Source organism: Eumetopias jubatus, unplaced genomic scaffold, assembly GCF_037043125.1.
Source record: "Eumetopias jubatus isolate StellerSeaLion01/CBP00866 unplaced genomic scaffold, mEumJub1_p1.0 scaffold_2, whole genome shotgun sequence".
NCBI lineage: Eukaryota > Metazoa > Chordata > Mammalia > Carnivora > Otariidae > Eumetopias > Eumetopias jubatus.
The window spans coordinates 139459611-139477124 of NW_028274808.1; the positions used below are offsets into that span (position 1 = coordinate 139459611).

At 33.9% G+C, this 17514-nt stretch overlaps 1 protein-coding gene across 3 annotated transcripts in view; it reads right to left on the reverse strand.

The window, feature by feature from the left end:
• The window catches only part of BMP2K (BMP2 inducible kinase), a 136784-nt gene that overhangs the window by 53155 nt on the left and 66115 nt on the right, over positions 1-17514 (reverse strand). For all 3 annotated transcript variants that reach the window (XM_028100760.2, XM_028100759.2, XM_088021141.1), the window contains exons 4-7: positions 15075-15217; positions 13198-13319; positions 11011-11092; positions 6917-7049 (exon numbers count right to left, since the gene is read on the reverse strand). In XM_028100760.2, coding sequence (XP_027956561.2) covers positions 6917-7049; positions 11011-11092; positions 13198-13319; positions 15075-15217 — 480 coding nt within the window. The remainder of the gene's footprint in view (positions 1-6916; positions 7050-11010; positions 11093-13197; positions 13320-15074; positions 15218-17514) is intronic.

Sequence of the window (17514 nt, forward strand, 5' to 3'; positions counted from 1 at the left end):
CACTTTTCCTCTCCCAAAGACTTCTATTTATTACACTTATAGTAAATATACCTAAAAAGAGAACACCCACTCCGATTTTACAACCATAAATACTTTAATCATTAACTTGTTATTTTTATCTGTTAACCTGTGGGGATTGTTACAGACCTTCCTCAATTTATGAGGGAGATACATTCCAACAGATCCATTATAAATTAAAAATACTATAGGTCAAAAACACATTTAATACGCCTAACCTACTGAACATAGCTTAGCCTAGCCTACTTAGACATGCTCAGAATGCTTACAATTAGCCTGCAGTTGAGCAAAATCATCTAACAGAGAGCCTATATGACAATAAAGTATTGACTATCTTATGTAATCTACTGAATACTGTACTTAAAATGAAAAACAAAATGATTGTATGGGCACATGAATGCTTGAAAGCATCATCGTCCACCCTTGAGATCATGTGGTGGCTGGGAGCTGCAGCTCGATGCTGATGCCCAGCATCACAAGAGAGTTAACGCACCACATATTGCTACTCGGGAAAAGATGAAAAGTTAAAATTCAAAGTATGGTTTCTACTGAATGTGTATTGCTTTCACACCACCATAAAGGTGAAAAAGCATAAGAAACATCATAGAGTCAAGAACCATCTGTATTAGAAACTTACATGTTAGGTATATAAATCCTACATAACTTATTCCATGGACTGACTGCTGAAATGAAACCAAATTTAATAGCTAATAGTAAGTGTGTTCAATCATGACTGAAACACTAAAATGGCACTATCAATATGCCAGGTTAGTATATTTGGGGTAGTCCTGATGGCTGCCCCTTGACGTCATGGATCAGAGCCCCCTCTCTACACCTGCCCAAGAGGTAACCCAGGAGCAATGACTAGAAATCTCCAAGGAACTCCTATCTTAATCTTTCACTTTTTTCCCAAAGGTACAGTAAAATGTCTGAGATTATTTTCAAAAATAATATAAAAGAGAGTGGGTGAGGCCAGAGATGAAAAAAGACTACCATGAGTTAATAATCACCGAAGCTGGGTAACAGGTACATAATTCACTGAACTGTTCTGCCTATATTTGTGGGGTTTTTTTATTTCCATAATAAATTTTAAGTGTATTAAAACAAGCAAGCAAGTTCCTGGTTTCCCATAGAAAATCGGTATTAAAATAATTTTATTTACTATTAAAATGATAAGAAATAACAAGTGTTAGTAGGGACGTAGAGAAAAGGAATCCTTTGGGCAGTGTGAGTGAGCATGTAAACTGGAGCAGCCACTCTGGAAAAAAGAGTATGAAGGTCCCTCAAAAAATTAAAAATGTAATTATCACATCACCCAGTGAGTCCACTTCTGGGTATTTATCCAAAGAAAACAAAAACAGCTCAAAAAGGTATCTGCATGGGACGCCTGGGTGGCTCAGTCAGTTAAGCATCTGCCTTTGGCTCAGGTCATGATCCCAGGGTCCTGGGATCGAGCCCCACGTTGGGCTCCCTACTCAGTGGGGAGTGTGCTTCTCTCTCTCCCATTGCCCCTTCCCCCTCTTGTGTTCTTGCTGTCTCTCTAATAAATAAATAAAATCTTAAAAAAAAAAGGTTATTAGCACCCCTATGTTTAGTATGGCATTATTTACAATAGCCAAGACATAGAAGCAACCTAAGTGTCCACTGATGAGTAAATAAAGAAAATGTAACACACACACACACACACACACACACACACACTCGCTCTCTCATATTATTTGGCTATTAAAAAGGAAGGAAATCTTGCCATTTGAGACAACATGGATGGACCTGAGGGCAGTATGCTAAGTGAAATAAGACATAGACGAATGCCGTATGATCTCACTTATATGTAGACTCTTAAAAAAGAAAAAAAAAGAGAAAAAAAGAGAAAAATGAACTCATAAATGCAGAGAACAGATTGGTGGTTGCCAGAGGTGGGGGAAGAGGAGGGGTGGGCAAAATGCGTGAAGGGGGTCAAACGGTACAACCTTCCAGTCACAAAAGAAATAAGTTCTGGGGATGTACTGTACCCAGCACGGTGACCACAGTTAATAATACTGTATTGTAAATTTGAAAGTTGCTAAGAGTCTTACAGGTTCTCATCACCAGGGAGAAAAAAATGTGTGACTCTGTGAGGTGATGTTACCTAGACTTATTGAGGTGATCATTTCAATGTGAGGTGATGTTACCTAGACTTATTGAGGTGATCATTTCATAATATATACACGTATCAAATCATTACATTATACATCTGGAACTAATATAATATTGTAGGTCAACTATATTTCAAAAAAAATTAAGCCCAATAGATGAGCTGCAAAAAGCTAAGATACAGAACCATAAAGTGACTCAGTAGACCCAGAAGTAAGAAAAACAAAGCTTTTCCTGATGTTCATATAAATCACTACACAAAGTAAGCAGTGAGAAAAAAAAAAACTTAGTAGTTACATTTAACAGTATATTCTTGAGCATATAACTTATAGTAAGCCTTTGGTACAGCCACCATTAATCTGCAAAACCAAGTTCTGCTTCAGAGCATCCGAAGAAATCTCTGCAGGAAATGAACATCCTAATGAGTTTCTGAAAGTAAATGCCCTGCCCCTTACTTAGAAAATCAAACGTGGGTTAGCTCACAAAGAATTATAGTAAAGATATCAGTAGTAATAGTTATTATAGTAGTCAAGATGGTAGTATTAAAGACCATCTCTTACTGAATACTTACACATGCTAAGAAGTACTTTTCATAATTCATTTAATTTTCACGATAACCATTAAGAGGTAGGTACTTTTAATATGCTCATTTTAGAAACGTGATTAAGATAAATGGAGGTGCCCAACGTTCTGTACCAAGTAAGTGACAGAGCAGATGTGAGCCCAGGCCCTTTGGCTCAAGGCTTTGTTCTTAACCTCTACAATGTACTACCTTAACCACCTTACAACACAGATGCTAAAAGAAAGGTAAGGCAGCCAGCCCTCTGTTCATTCATCATAACTATTCAGTAACCCCATTAGTTAAGCTTCTCATTCTCCTCTAAATACTCTTTAAGTTCTTTTCAACTCTTAGATCCATAACGAAAATGCTTCTCTCCTCACCCCTCAATTCACCTCCATTATTTGTCTAATGGGAAAATTAACAGAAGCTAAGAAGAAAAATTCTGAATAACTGATTCTGCTACTTTTAAGAAGAAAAGTCAGCAGGAAAAATATAATGACATTAATAGTTAAACTGAGCTTTATGGACAGTAGGTAATAATAATTACCCTTGACAAAATTGGTGATAATCAAAAGTATATGCAAATTCTTATTATAACCACAAGCCACATAATTTTAACAAAGATCAGGCATAGCCATTTCATTTTCAAAAATCCTTAATCATATAAAATAGATACATAAGCAGCATTAGCAAGTGTTAATACTAAAAAGATATATGTTTTTTAATGCTTCATTTTTTTCATTATTATGTTCAATTAGCCAGCCTATAGTATATATCATTAGTTTCTGATGTAGTGTGTGAAGGCAACTACATTGCATGAATAACTAACTGGCAATAAAATGTTTCACTTTCAAAAACTATGAGCACAACTAGGCAACTCCCAGATTTCTGAATGTAGAATTTATTTGAAAGCAATGTAGATCATTCATTATATATTATAAAAGCAGACAGAGAAACCTAAGTGGGATGGCAGGAAACAGGCAAGGTCACATGTGAAAAAATATAAAGAAAAAAATTGCAAAGAATCTAAGGGTTTTCTAAAAAACATTGCATTGTAGGTATGTTCTTGTTTAAAAATCTCTACTTTGTTATGCTTTTATTACTGAAGGCAGTATTTAAAAAGTAAAATCCACAAAAACCCTTTCACAGGAGATAAAATACCAACATTTACTTGAATGCTTTTATTTCATTCAACTTTTTTGTTCTGCCTAGCTCTCAGATATAAGTTCAAAGATATTAATACATGGTCAAATTTATATTAACATTGATAAAAACTAAAATCTACACATTTATTGAAAAATAAAGGAAGCATATGAAAAACAGTAAAGCACAAGTGAACTAGATAGAGCCCAATCAGATCCTAAATCATCAAAAGTGTTTAGCTTTTCCTTCCCATTATATACAAACACATACCCATACACACATACACAGAGAAGAAAAAACAACAAACAACCTAACTCAAGAAAATACGATCTTACAACTACAAGCAAAGCAAATCACGAAGCAGGGGTGTGTGTGTGTGTGTGTGTGTGTGTGTGTGTGTGTGTGTGTGTGTGTGTGTAGTCCAGTTCTCATGTGTGTGTGTGTGTGTGTGTAGTCCAGTTCTCGTGTGTGTGTGTGTGTATAGTCCAGTTCTCGTGTGTGTGTGTGTGTGTGTAGTCCAGTTCTCGTGTGTGTGTGTGTGTGTAGTCCAGTTCTCGTGTGTGTGTGTGTGTGTGTATGTGTAGTCCAGTTCTCGTGTGTGTGTGTGTGTGTGTAGTCCAGTTCTCGTGTGTGTGTGTGTGTGTATAGTCCAGTTCTCGTGTGTGTGTGTGTGTGTGTGTGTGTGTGTAGTCCAGTTCTCGTGTGTGTGTGTGTGTAGTCCAGTTCTCGTGTGTGTGTGTGTGTGTGTAGTCCAGTTCTCGTGTGTGTGTGTGTGTGTGTGTGTGTGTGTGTGTGTGTGTGTGTGTGTGTGTAGTCCAGTTCTCATACAGCATTGTCCACTGGGAATATTCAGAGTTTCTATGACACTGAAAGATCCCCAATAAAACCCTCGTTCAACTGTGATGAAAACATTATACTCAGCAACAAAACAGTCACAGTTACAATGATTTACAAGGACCTCAATAAAAGGTTAAACTTCAATTAGCCAGAACACACAACAGCCAAAGTAAATTCCTCAATCTATTCTTTGAGCATTGCAATCAGAGTTCTTTCATGCTTTTAATGCCCTAATTTTTGGACAATGAAGGAGGAAAGCAACTGAATAGAGGGGGTTATGGATCTGTTTATTCAAATATACTCTAAAAGGTTTATTTGCTTTTTTAAAAAATCACATTCTGTAAAATGGCAGGGTAAAATTACAGGGATAATGGGAAAAATAGAGCTGGGTCAGACCCCTGAAAAACTATACAACTTTGTAAACCAGAGCACTGACAAAAACATTAACTGGTACCTGGGAAGGTAACCTGCACCTGGGAAGGCAATTTGGCTGGAAGCTGCCACAAGGATATAAAAACACATCAAAATAAGGCTGGCAAGTGCTCAACCAATAAAGATAAAAATGGAACTCTAAGCCAGCCGGGGTGCTATTCGGGGAATGACCCATTAGTAGGGAGCCACAAGAAATTCAGGTAGATCTCTCTATGAAGAAGATCCCACCCAGGTACAAACACTCATATTTAATGCTCCCTAGAGCTAAAAGTCCTCACACCCGGCAGGACAGCAGCAAAGCTCAGGGCTATTTCCTTTCCCCTCTAAGTTATAACACCACCTCTCCTACCCTGTTACTCTGGTTCCCTTTGCCTAGGAAAAACAATCCACATGAAGCAATGTAAGCTTGTGTTCAACTGACATACTTCTCCAATTTCCAACATGTTTGAGCAAATCCACATAAATAAAAAGATTATTCTTTAAACAAGTTTGCATAGCAAGGCCAGATATCCTTTTATGATCCATTTTCTTTTGACCATTTTTCTACTGGAGTGTTTGCCCTTTTCTTTTTGATTTACCTGAGCCTTATAGATTATAAAAGTCAGCCATTTGTCAAATGTGTAACAAATATTTTTTTCCCAATTTATTATTTGACTTTATGCTGGGGTTCATAGGTTTGGGGGGTATTTTTAATGGTTTAAACTTACATGTAATGGATTCATCTTTTCTTTCCTAGTTTCTGAGATCTAATACCTGTAGCCTACCCAATCCAGTGTTATCAACAAATTCAAGCCTATTTTCTTCAAGTACATTTCTGATTTATTTTTTACATTCAGGTCTTTGATTTATTTGAATTTTTAGCATAAAGTTTGAGGTAGATTTTCAGCTTGGAATTGAATTTTGTCCACAAATCCCTAATAATTTTTTGTATTTCCATCTATTTTTCCCGTTGAGTTGAATGGCCATCTTTATAATACAAAACATCAAATATATTTAGATTAGCCCTCTTTTCTGTTGCATTGATCGGTGTGGCTGGAGGCTATGACGGGATGTTTAAAATGCAAAAAACAGAGCACACATGCTAGAAACATTTTAATTAAAACAGTGCTGAGAGGTGCTGTTTAAATACTGCAGCTTCCTAATATTATTTTAATTTTAATATCTGATAGTCATCCTTCTCACCCTCAGTCATCTTTTCCAGAAATTTTGCCATGTACAAATATAAAAAATTAAATTATAGTACCATCCAAAAGGAAGAAAAAACTTCTTAACGGAGGCTAGAAGGAAAACTGAGGTATTCTTTGGGAGTCAGGGGCCCACAGGTCTACCCCTTCCTGATACCACACTTAGGTTGTGTTCCAATAAACACTTTATAATCAATCAAGAATAAATATTTAAAACGGTGGCCAAATAAGCTACACTCTAAGACCGATAATACTTTGATACAAAAGAGCAACAGATCTGGATATTTAGATTTCAAAGTACAAAGACTGAGTAATTAAATGTTTTGCTCTAAGGTTTTCCAGAAATTCCAGTTTCCTTAATTACATAATCTCTATGTTCTACAAAAGCTTATCTAGGGGGCTTAAAAATATCCATGCACTAATCGGTAATTAGGCTGCTTTCATTCCTATAAAAGTCTTACAAACATTTTTTAATGTTTTTTCTTTATAATAGTTTCACAAAACTGTAATAAATGAAATCAAAAGATTAGGCTTAGGTAGACATATAACAGCCCACCTTTAAGTACAGTATCTTACAATTTTTTCATAAATTTTTCCAAGTACTTACTTATTAAGCAATGTATATTCTGGGAGTAACGAGAATTGTCTGGGATGGTGAAGCTGCCATCACAGATAGCAACCTGACTCTCACCAAAAGGAAGGGTAAAGAAACAAAGTTTATACAGTAAACATCCCAGCGCCTGTAAAAAAACAAGTATGAATATCATCAGAGCTCAAGTAATCAATCACAAGACAAAAACATAGTCCCAGACCAAAAACTAAGTATATTACTAAAAAAAAACTAAAGTCTGTTTCTAATATTGGATCACTCTTTTCACAAATTACCGCTTAAACCAATTAATGTGCTTAATTTCTGAAAAGATATTTAACTGTATCACTTCCAGATTTTTCTATCACATCTGTGGTTAGTTGGCTGCATTAAAGCTATAATGGAACTCTAAATCATGAATGATGTAACTAAAATTGGAAGTAGCTGGTTCCCTTTGGGGGAAAAAATTATATTTTTATTTCTTTCACAAGGAAAAAATATATTTAGCACAAAACTAGCATATAACCAACAAAGTAATCACAAGGCTCCCTCTAAAAACATTTTTTTAAAAATCAAAATAAAACATGTTATAAAATCCTGGGGTTCCAAATATGAGTTAGCCAGCACAGTTAAATTTATCAGACAACCATCAATAAATAGTTTTATTGATTATTCATTAGACATATGTTATTATTTCATATCATAAAAATTAGTTCTCTACTTCTAAATATAACCCTATAATTTTTATTCTAAATATACTACTCATATTTGTACTTGGCTAATCTATAATAAAATTCACAAAGAAAGGGCTCTGTCTGCTTCACCTGCATGGCTTCCTAGACAGCACAGCACCAATAAATCTACTTGCTGACAATGAGGACAAAACACCTGAAAACAACACAAATTGCATTCTGAAAAGTAGCAAAGGAAATTCCTAGCTACCAAGCTGCTAACAGCTCAAACCTGAGAAGCAGTAATAAAATGTGATTTTTGGCTCAAGAAATCATGTTGTTTTTATAAAAAAAAAAAAGTCACCCCAAGCCTTAAGAGTGTAAAGGATATTTCTAATTCTAAAAAGACTGTAACAAAATTCTCCAATAGTCAGTATGCAATTATATCAGCAATACTGAAATTTGGCCTTACTATCACCTCTCCTTTGTTGGATTTTCTCCATACATCAACTTAGCACACTCAACTAACAAATACACTAAGTTCTCTAACTACCATGAAAATCATAATATGCAGAAACACCTTTGTAAGTTCAACGATATTTACAAAACATTATTTTCAATATAGCCTTCCAACAATAAGTTTAAAAACTCTAGAAATTTCAATTCTAGAAGAGTAATTCTAGTAAGTTCAAAAGCATTACTGTGACTAATGAAATGGAAAAGATTCTGAATGGAAATAACCAGTTCCATGTCACTTAAAAATATTTACAATGGTTCTTTCTGTAAGGAAGATATTTTCAGTATTTATACAGCAAACTGAGCTTCAGGCTTCCTTAACAGCACTAAAAAAAATACTATTAATGGTGTAATATCTACATTAAATTACACCTTTCTCCTGCCCAGATGACAGTCTAAGAGTTCTGCATTTTAGCCAGGTTTATCTTATCATCAAACGTTTAGTAATGTGTCTTCTGTTAGAGTAAATGTTGCAGGAGTTCCCAGACAACAATTTTAGATAGCAATGCCAGTGTACTTAAAAAACATAAATATAAAATATAAAATACTCTGCTTCACACAGTGTGAACACAACCAGGTGTCCTAACTTTTTCACACCAAAGGCATTTGCCTCCTTATCCATTTGGTATGATGAGAATTGTTCAAGAAACAGGAGGAAACAAGTGACCTGATTTTGAAGGCTAAGTATCATCATCTTCAACTTTCCTCATTAAAAGACAACATGAAGCATCTCTCACTGAATTTCCTAATGCTTATAAAATCAGCATCCTACTTCTCAGGATAAAAATAACCTACAATGAAAACTTCCAGGCAAAAAAAAAATTTTTCCCAAAATATAAAGTGCTAAATGAATACTTAAACCTCAATATAATAAGTCCCTGAGAATCAGTACTACCCTGAAATAGAATCAGAAACATAATTCTTGACCAGTATGAACTGAGTATTTTCTCTGGATATTCTTTCATTCACACCTAAAATGTTATAACATACTTCTGTTTCACCTGAGCTAAGACAAGAAAAAAATGGCACCATGGTAATTAAAATTCTATTTCTGTCAAGCATATACATAGATTCTATTTCCTGATTATTTTTCTTCTTTTTTATTTTTGGGTAATCTATCTGTAACCCCACAGCTATACCCAGTTATCCATTATAGAAATACTACCCCATATACTAATCTATAAATGGTATAAAGTTTAAATTTATCGCAATTTAGTATGCTAGCTGGCATGCATACAAAGTCTGAAAGGATCCCTCCTTTTTTATTAAGATACTGGGTAATGATCATGTGCTTAGAGACTATATTTTTCAATCAAGCCTTGATGATTTCCAAACTATAGTTAAGCTATGATGTCTGTTTTCTCTGCTGTTGAAATACTCTTTTAGGTGACATAGATTTCAACAGCCGTCACAAAATTAGGCTAGAAAAGACTTCCACAACCACCTCTTCTAATACCTTCACTTTATAAATTAAGATCTGATTGGATTTGCTGTCTACATTATACTGTAAGCCACTTACTATAAGCCATTTGATAAGTCAAATGTTAATGCTGAGAAAAGAAAACTGAGTTTGAATTATTCAATCTAGTGATCTATAAGCAGTTATCAAGTTAACTAAATCAAACTTACCCAAGGTTTGATTCAACTGTGCATATGGTTAAAAATTCAACTAAGATTTAAGATCATTCATGCAAAAGTATATATTACAACAGATGAAAAGATATCAAAGATACTCTTTTTTTATTATCTTGCAAGAATATTTAGTATCCCAACCCCTGTAAGGAGGAGGTCAGAAGAGGACCAAGGAGATATTCATTTGCTTTCACACATTATGCTCTACTACTTTCTAAATACATTTAAAAATAAAACAAACATGACTTTTCTTGTAAACTCTAGAACTATTTCCAAAGGAATTTTTTTCCTCCATCCCTAATACAGTAACTACAGGGAGATATGACTAAATACTTGAATTTAAATGAATTCACATTTAAAATAGAGTTTCTTGCTAGTTTATCAAATACAGCCAAAATATATTTCCTTATGAAACAAGTTCTAAATAAGTATTAGCATTCTAACATAAAGTTCAACTATATAGAAACATGATCATCTTAATAATTCAATCCAGATACACAGTTAACCCTTGAACAACATAGGGGGTTAGGGGCACCAAACCCCCCGTGCAGTTAAAAATCCATGTATAACTTAACTCCCCCAAAACTTAACTACTAATAATCCACTGTTGACCAGTTACCAATAACATAATTAATACATATTTTGTAATATATTACATACTGTATTCTTAAAATAATATATAACTTTCTTAATTTTTTCAGTATCTGTAGGCTACGTGGTTCATCTGCAAGTTTTTTCACATTTGTTGCCGATCTCCAAAAAGTTTTCCAATATATTTATTTTTAAAACCCTGCATATTAAGTGGACCCATGCAGTTCAAACACATGTTGTTCAAGCGTCAACGGTATATGTTAAATGATAAGATCCTCAATATATAGAAGTTAGTCAATGGTATGATTTTAATTAGAAAGAAGCTTTACTCCTGTTAGTTTACATTAAAAAATCCTAAAATACTTCTAAAAACTACTTAAGAGTTATGACCAGCTTTTCCATACTGCGACCAACCAAAATTACGATCAAAAAAATATTAACATTCTCTATAAATTCTAAAAATTACTGTGGTAAAACGTTACATTATATGGAAGTCCTTTATTTACTTTTTTATACCTAAGCTTTCCAATTCAGAATTAAGAAGATAAAATGTTCTATTCTTCTTCTGAATAAGAAGCTCCACTCTATACCACTCTCTTCTACTTATGTAATACCTTTTGGGCAACACGGGGAAAATAATCAACTGAACTCAGATTTTTTTTTGATTTGGTTAGAGAAAATGTTAGCCTTTCTTGGCCTTACCCAGATATCAGCCTTGGTGGTGATGGGTTTCCCTCCATAAAGGTTGATCATTTCAGGGGCTCTGTATGACAGAGTTGTATACCTGGCAGTAAATAAGTGAAATGGAGTGGAGATATAAAAAAAAAAAAAAAGACAGATACTACATTGTTTCTATATAAAATACTACAAAAACTTTTAGTTTCAATAACATTATATAGAAATAACACTTTTTAAAAAGTTCGATAAAAGTCTATCAAGATTTAACAATACAAAGCATCTACATACACATTTTTATTCAACAAGTGCAATAGCATCTCTAATGATATAAAAACTTAACTTTCTTTAATAAAAAATCTTAAAGACAATGGATTGAAAACATAGCTTTCCTTGAATTTATTTTAAATAATATAATTTGACTCTAAAATTATTCTTATCAAAATATTTTAGTCTATTAATTTAAAAGCAATATCGCTACCCTCTCAAAAAATTAACTTATAGGTTTATTAAAGGAGTTTGTTTTTATGGACTGTAACATAATTCCTGGCACACAGTAGTAAATCTCCTTTAGGTTTGTTTATATCATTGTTGTTTTAAAAGTAACCTAGTTGCCATTATTCTGACTACACTAATTAAGAACACTTCTAGAACTGACTGTCATTATAAGTTATTTGGAATTAAAAGATACTGTAAGAAAATATTACCAATATAAAAATTCTAAATCCACTATGAACAGAGTACTTTAATGAAGTAGTACTCAATTTCATGGCAGAAATTATTAGACAATGGAAGGAATTCCTATATCATGGCATAATTTAAGATCAATTTTGAGTGTTGATATGTTTCATTTTATATGAAATATCTTAAGGCTCAACATTCTATCATCTTATTTTTCAAAATTACCCTGACTGGTGAGACACTACAGAGGAGCAACCTGAGAAACCAGAAAAGAAACTGCATGAAGGCAGAAATTCTGTTCACTGCTACACTGCAGCACCAACAACAGTGTCCACTGCATTGTAGGCCCTGAATAAACACCCATCAACTGAATAAATGGTTAGACCATTAACTCCTCAATTGAGCCACAAAAGCAAAAGAACTCCTCATGAGCCTGCATTTATCACTACTGCAAAAATCTACTAAACCTTAACTATACTTCAAATTCAACAGCAAGAAATGAAACTTTCAGCAAGTCAGAGATCCTAAAGCAGGCATTATATATCATGACCCAATAGTTTTTTAATTTTATATATATATATAAAATATATACATAATATATATATTATATATATTATATATATATATATCTCCCCAAGAAGCCAATTCAATAATTTGTTCTTGTGTTCTTCAGGACATTTATATGTTTACTAAGGAGTTAAGTTTTACGGAATCTAATGTAATCATAAGCTAAGTTTCCTTAGAAGCAATACACAGTCTAGAAACCCACAGTGTTATACAAACGGGCAACAGTAAGATCAGCTCTCCTTGAGTCATTTCAAAATGTATACTGAAGTTCAAATGATAGCCCTTAGTCTTAAACAACTGAGAATTTGTAAGGAAGTGAAGAAAGGCAACTTAGAAAAGACAACAAATTGTTATTCTCAAGATCTTTGGGCGTTCTGTATCATTTTACTAAGATAATCTAAGATTTACAAACAGTTCTATTTTCTAAAACTAGAAAACAGAAAAGTCAGGGAAAAGTACTTACAGGTACTCTAGCAACCACAGAAAGTACAAAATTAAGAAAACATAAGCAGATATGATGTACTTCTACCAGAGAGCTTTCTAAAACACTATCACAGAGTAACATGTTTTCCACACAGTTTTCAATACATTAATCCTCATTTTAAATACGAAAAACTTAACTTTCAAATAATTTAATGTTTTTCCTAACAAGCACAATCCTCAGTATTAGTAAAAACAAAGATGTTTAACTGAACAACAATCACTTAAAACTCCCTTTAATGATTCCACAAATTATTATAGCTTAACAAATTTCTTGATAAATATATTTACAATGTACATGAAAAACCTGTATGCATGATAAAATATATTTTCTACTGAGCTAGAGCAGACATAAATTAGTCAAAGTCACAGAAATATTTTGAAGGAATCTATAAGTCAAACACCTAAAATTTGTATTAGCAGAAGTGGTCCACAGACTGAACTAAAATTCCCATGAGACAAAGCACAATAAAGACAGAAACTTACTTTTTAATTTCTTCTTCTACAAGATTAACTCCATCTTTCTGAGGATTAAGAAATTTATTCGTGGCACTGCCAAAGTCACAAAGTACATAGTTTCCACTATCATTCAACAAAATATTTTCTACCTTCAGAAAAAATAAATAATTAGTAGTATTTTCAAAGTGAATTTTATTTTTATAACCATGTTTTTACAAAATCAACATTGAAAGGTTTGTGTCATATATACATAGAGACAGGAGTAAGATAAATTATGAGGAAGGACAAAAGAATTGGACCAAAAATATACTTGACTATGTCTACTGTTTCTCTTATTAAGAACAGAGAAGTGCTTTTCCCATCCCAGGATGATTTTTGCAGGGGCCAAGAAGCCCTAAATCCTCTTTAAACCTCTTCTATGAAAAAAAGAAGAACTAGCAGCAGTCCAAGTCTATCTATACTGTACCTCCATTTTTATCTTTTTCTGACACTTCAGCTTATCTATAGACAAGTAACAAAAACTATTAAAATTCTACCTGATTGACTTCTAATTCCATTTTTATCTACAATGCTCCACTAAAAAACACAGTTTTGACTTTACGTGTTGAAGTTATACCGAATTATCAGGGAAAATGTAAACACTGCATATTCATAACAACTAAAATGAACTACACTGGTTATCCAAATTAAAGGACAGAAGTCTGCAGGCATGCATTTCAATTTTGGCTTAATTTGTATTATATTCCTGTAGGTTTCCCTAGCTGACGTTTTCATGGTTAACAACCTACATTTTAAATGACACCTTCTATTCTCTTGTATCTTAAGAGAATTTTATTATCACCTTTCATAAATTTTGTATAATCAGTCAGAATTGGGATTTATTCCTTCATTAAATATTTATTGAGACCCTGGCTATGTGTCAGGCACCATTCCAAATACTTGGATATATCACTACAAAAGAGAAAAATCCCTGCCCACACGTACATTCTAGTGGAAGTGAACAGAAAGTAAACAATAAGCACAATACATAAGCAAATTATATAGTACCTTACAAGGTAACAAGCGATAATAAAAGATATAGCAGGGTAAAGAGCAGAAATGTTAGGCTGTAACTATAAATAAGGTGTGTAAGACAGAATTCACTGAGAGGGTTAATCTGAGCAGACTTGAAGCGGGATGACAGTTTAGCCATGGGATATCTGGGCATATAGCATTTTGGGAAGAGAAATTTTTGTAATCTTAGTGTTTGTGGGCATCAAAGAAGACTCCTATAGTTTTAAATAATGTATGTAATGATATCTTGAGAAATATGATACCAGGACTTTTAAATCCTCTTTGGGGACTTTTTCCAATATAACAAGTGGGTACCCTACACAAGAGATCAGAGCCTACAAAAAGCTAAGATAAAATGACCTTAAAGACAATCACCACCAAATTACAGTAAATTATAGAAAACTATAGTAAATTATAAATAAAAGTGAGTAAAAAGACCCATTCAAGTTTGCCTCCAAAACCTCTGGAAAACATCCTGATGCTTAATATGGGTTATAGGAAATAGGAGGAGAGCTGAACTAGACGAGAACAGTGTGGAAGGACACTCAACCTACATCAGTGAAGTTCACATTTTTGCTCATGTGAAACCTTTTTAAAAAGCCTACTATGTACAACAGAAGCAGAGTAGAGGGCACAACATTCACTTCTACAGCCTTACTAGAAGCCCGCAGGGTCATGGAAAGCACAGTTTCTATTCTACAGTCTCTACATGGCCTCAGGAAATGAAGCCTGGGACAGAGAGACCCTTCTCAGTGTTGGTAATAAAACCTAGTGTAGATGAAGATAGTCCAAGAATATTTTAATGCTAAAGTTTAAAATGTATTCATCCATAAGTAGTCTAAAATTCCTACCTTCAGATCCCGGTGAATTATTGGAGTCTTACACTGATGCAATCTGGCAACAGCTTCACAGGTATCACAGAATATCTGTAACACTTCTGCTTCCGTGAAACCTGTCTGCAGCTTCTTATTCATCTGATTCACTACCTGTCCAGCTAACCAAAAAAGAAATTTTGAGAAGACATATTTTTAGTAAAAGAAGACTACCACAAAGAAATAAAGAAATTCCTGTATGGTCTCAGGTAACAGGGAACTGGCTTTTTCATAATGCTTATGTAAGGAGTCTTACTGTACCATATCATATTGATTCAAAGACACGCATTTTCATATTTTACATCTCTGAAAAGAAAACATCTTAAGATAGATGCTACTAGCCATTTTTTAAGATTTTAACATCTCTGAAATCAAGATATACTTTATAATTGATGGCATCATGGATTTGAAGAAACAGTTATTCAACACCACGCTAGCTATTGGATAAAGAGAGGTGAGCAAAAATAAAGTTTATATTATCATGGAATTTATAATCTAAGGCATAGATAAACATTAAGCCCTTACAAAAATAAGCATATAATTATATACAATAAACATAATATGAGAGGAACCTAAATTTAAAAACCTCCTTGGTGAAGGAGGATGGGGAGGAGAGGGTGTCAGATGAGGTCTGTCTGGGGAAGTGATATTGATGTTGAGACTGTAGGATGATTAGAAACCAGCCAGGCAGAGATCTGTGAGAAAAGCATGCTAGCAACAGCAAACAACATGCACAAAGGCCTCCAGTTTGGAAAAGAGCTTTAAAACTTTGAATAACTTAAAAACAATGTAGGTATGGTCTAAGAAGCAGAGAAGTGGTAAAGTGACATGAAACTGACAAGACAGCTACCCATCAGCCATATTTTAGATTTATCTTGACAACCAGGGGAACTTCCTGATCTAGCTTTTTAAAGGATCTCCTTGATTATGAGGGAATCACAAGAGTGGAAATGGAGAGATGGGTTAAGATGCTTATGCTCTAAATTTCAGGCCCCCTGAAAAAGACAATGGGCAGAATAACTTACTAAACTCAAATAGTCATACCAATGAGCCCTGAGAGGACTGATTATATATTACATATATCAAAATAATCAACAGTCTAATGACAATTCTAAATTATTAAGAAAAAGTTTACCATCATCTAAGAACACAAGTAAATATGTGATTCATTCAGAAAGCATTCTAATAAAAATCAAGTTTGGGAATTGCTAATTTGAAACTTTCTTTTAACAAAGTTGGACAAATGAATGTTTACTACTTTGTAATCTGCAAGAAGGTGCATACACACCTGTCCCTTTTATCATTACTGTCTAAACAGCATGCTCATGTATTTTCTGAAATGGCTGGGTTTCTTCTTAAAATTTTAAAGCAGAAAAGATATCAAATTTTACCTATCAATCCCCAATTTTCAGACCACTCAAGTATATCTGGTTGCAATTTATTCAGAGTATCTCAAGATTGAGGCACCTGACCAGGCAGCAATGTCCTCCATCATTTTGTGTGTTAGACATGGAACTTGCTTTAACCAAAAATTAAACAGGATGAAAGATGTTTTATTGGTGCTCATTCACATTCTTGAAATATCATTTCATAGCTGAAGAAATCATAACCTTGAACTCAATGTTTAGTTCCTCTTCCAAACTTTCAATGTTGTAATGAGTAGAATAAATTTTAAACAAATGTTAATCCTCTTTCTTCCATTCAGAGGTCTTGAATCACAAAATCCAAGTCCCCAGAAAAAGCTAACAGCTGTATTTGAGCTGCATTTCAAATGTTGAAACAAATAAAATTTCATTATGCAAAATCAAAGTCCCCTGAAAATTAAAGTTAAGATTATTCTGAGAAACAAAAGAACCAGATTCAGAAATCAAAAAAGGTATACTTGTATTTCTACTATCTCTATGAGAAAATATCCCGAGGACAGCTTGATAGTGCCTGGGAAAATGATGCGAAACATATAAAACAGAGCCACTCTAAACCCAGCAAACCCACCCTCATGTGAGCGAGCCCAGTCAAAATGAACAGTATTCATTCCACCAAGCTCAGGCTAGAACAGATGACCCACTGATACACAATAATAAATGATTGTTGTTTTAGGCTATTGACTTTTAGGATGTTTTGTTACTAAGCAAAAGCTAAGGTATATTATCCACGGGAATTTCTGTCAAACACCTCCTGGAAATAAAAGCTCTCTCTTTTCCCTCTCTCACTCTCTCTTTTTTCTTTTTTTTGTTTTTGCTTTTTTTAAGTAGGTTCCACGCCCACCCCCCAGTGAGGAGTCCAACAAGGGGCTTGAACTCATGACCCTGAGACCAAGACCTGAGCTGAAATCAAGAGTCAGACGCTTAACCGACTGAGCTACCCACACACTCAAAAGCTCTTCACATACAGTAATGGAAATATATTCAAATTCAACTCT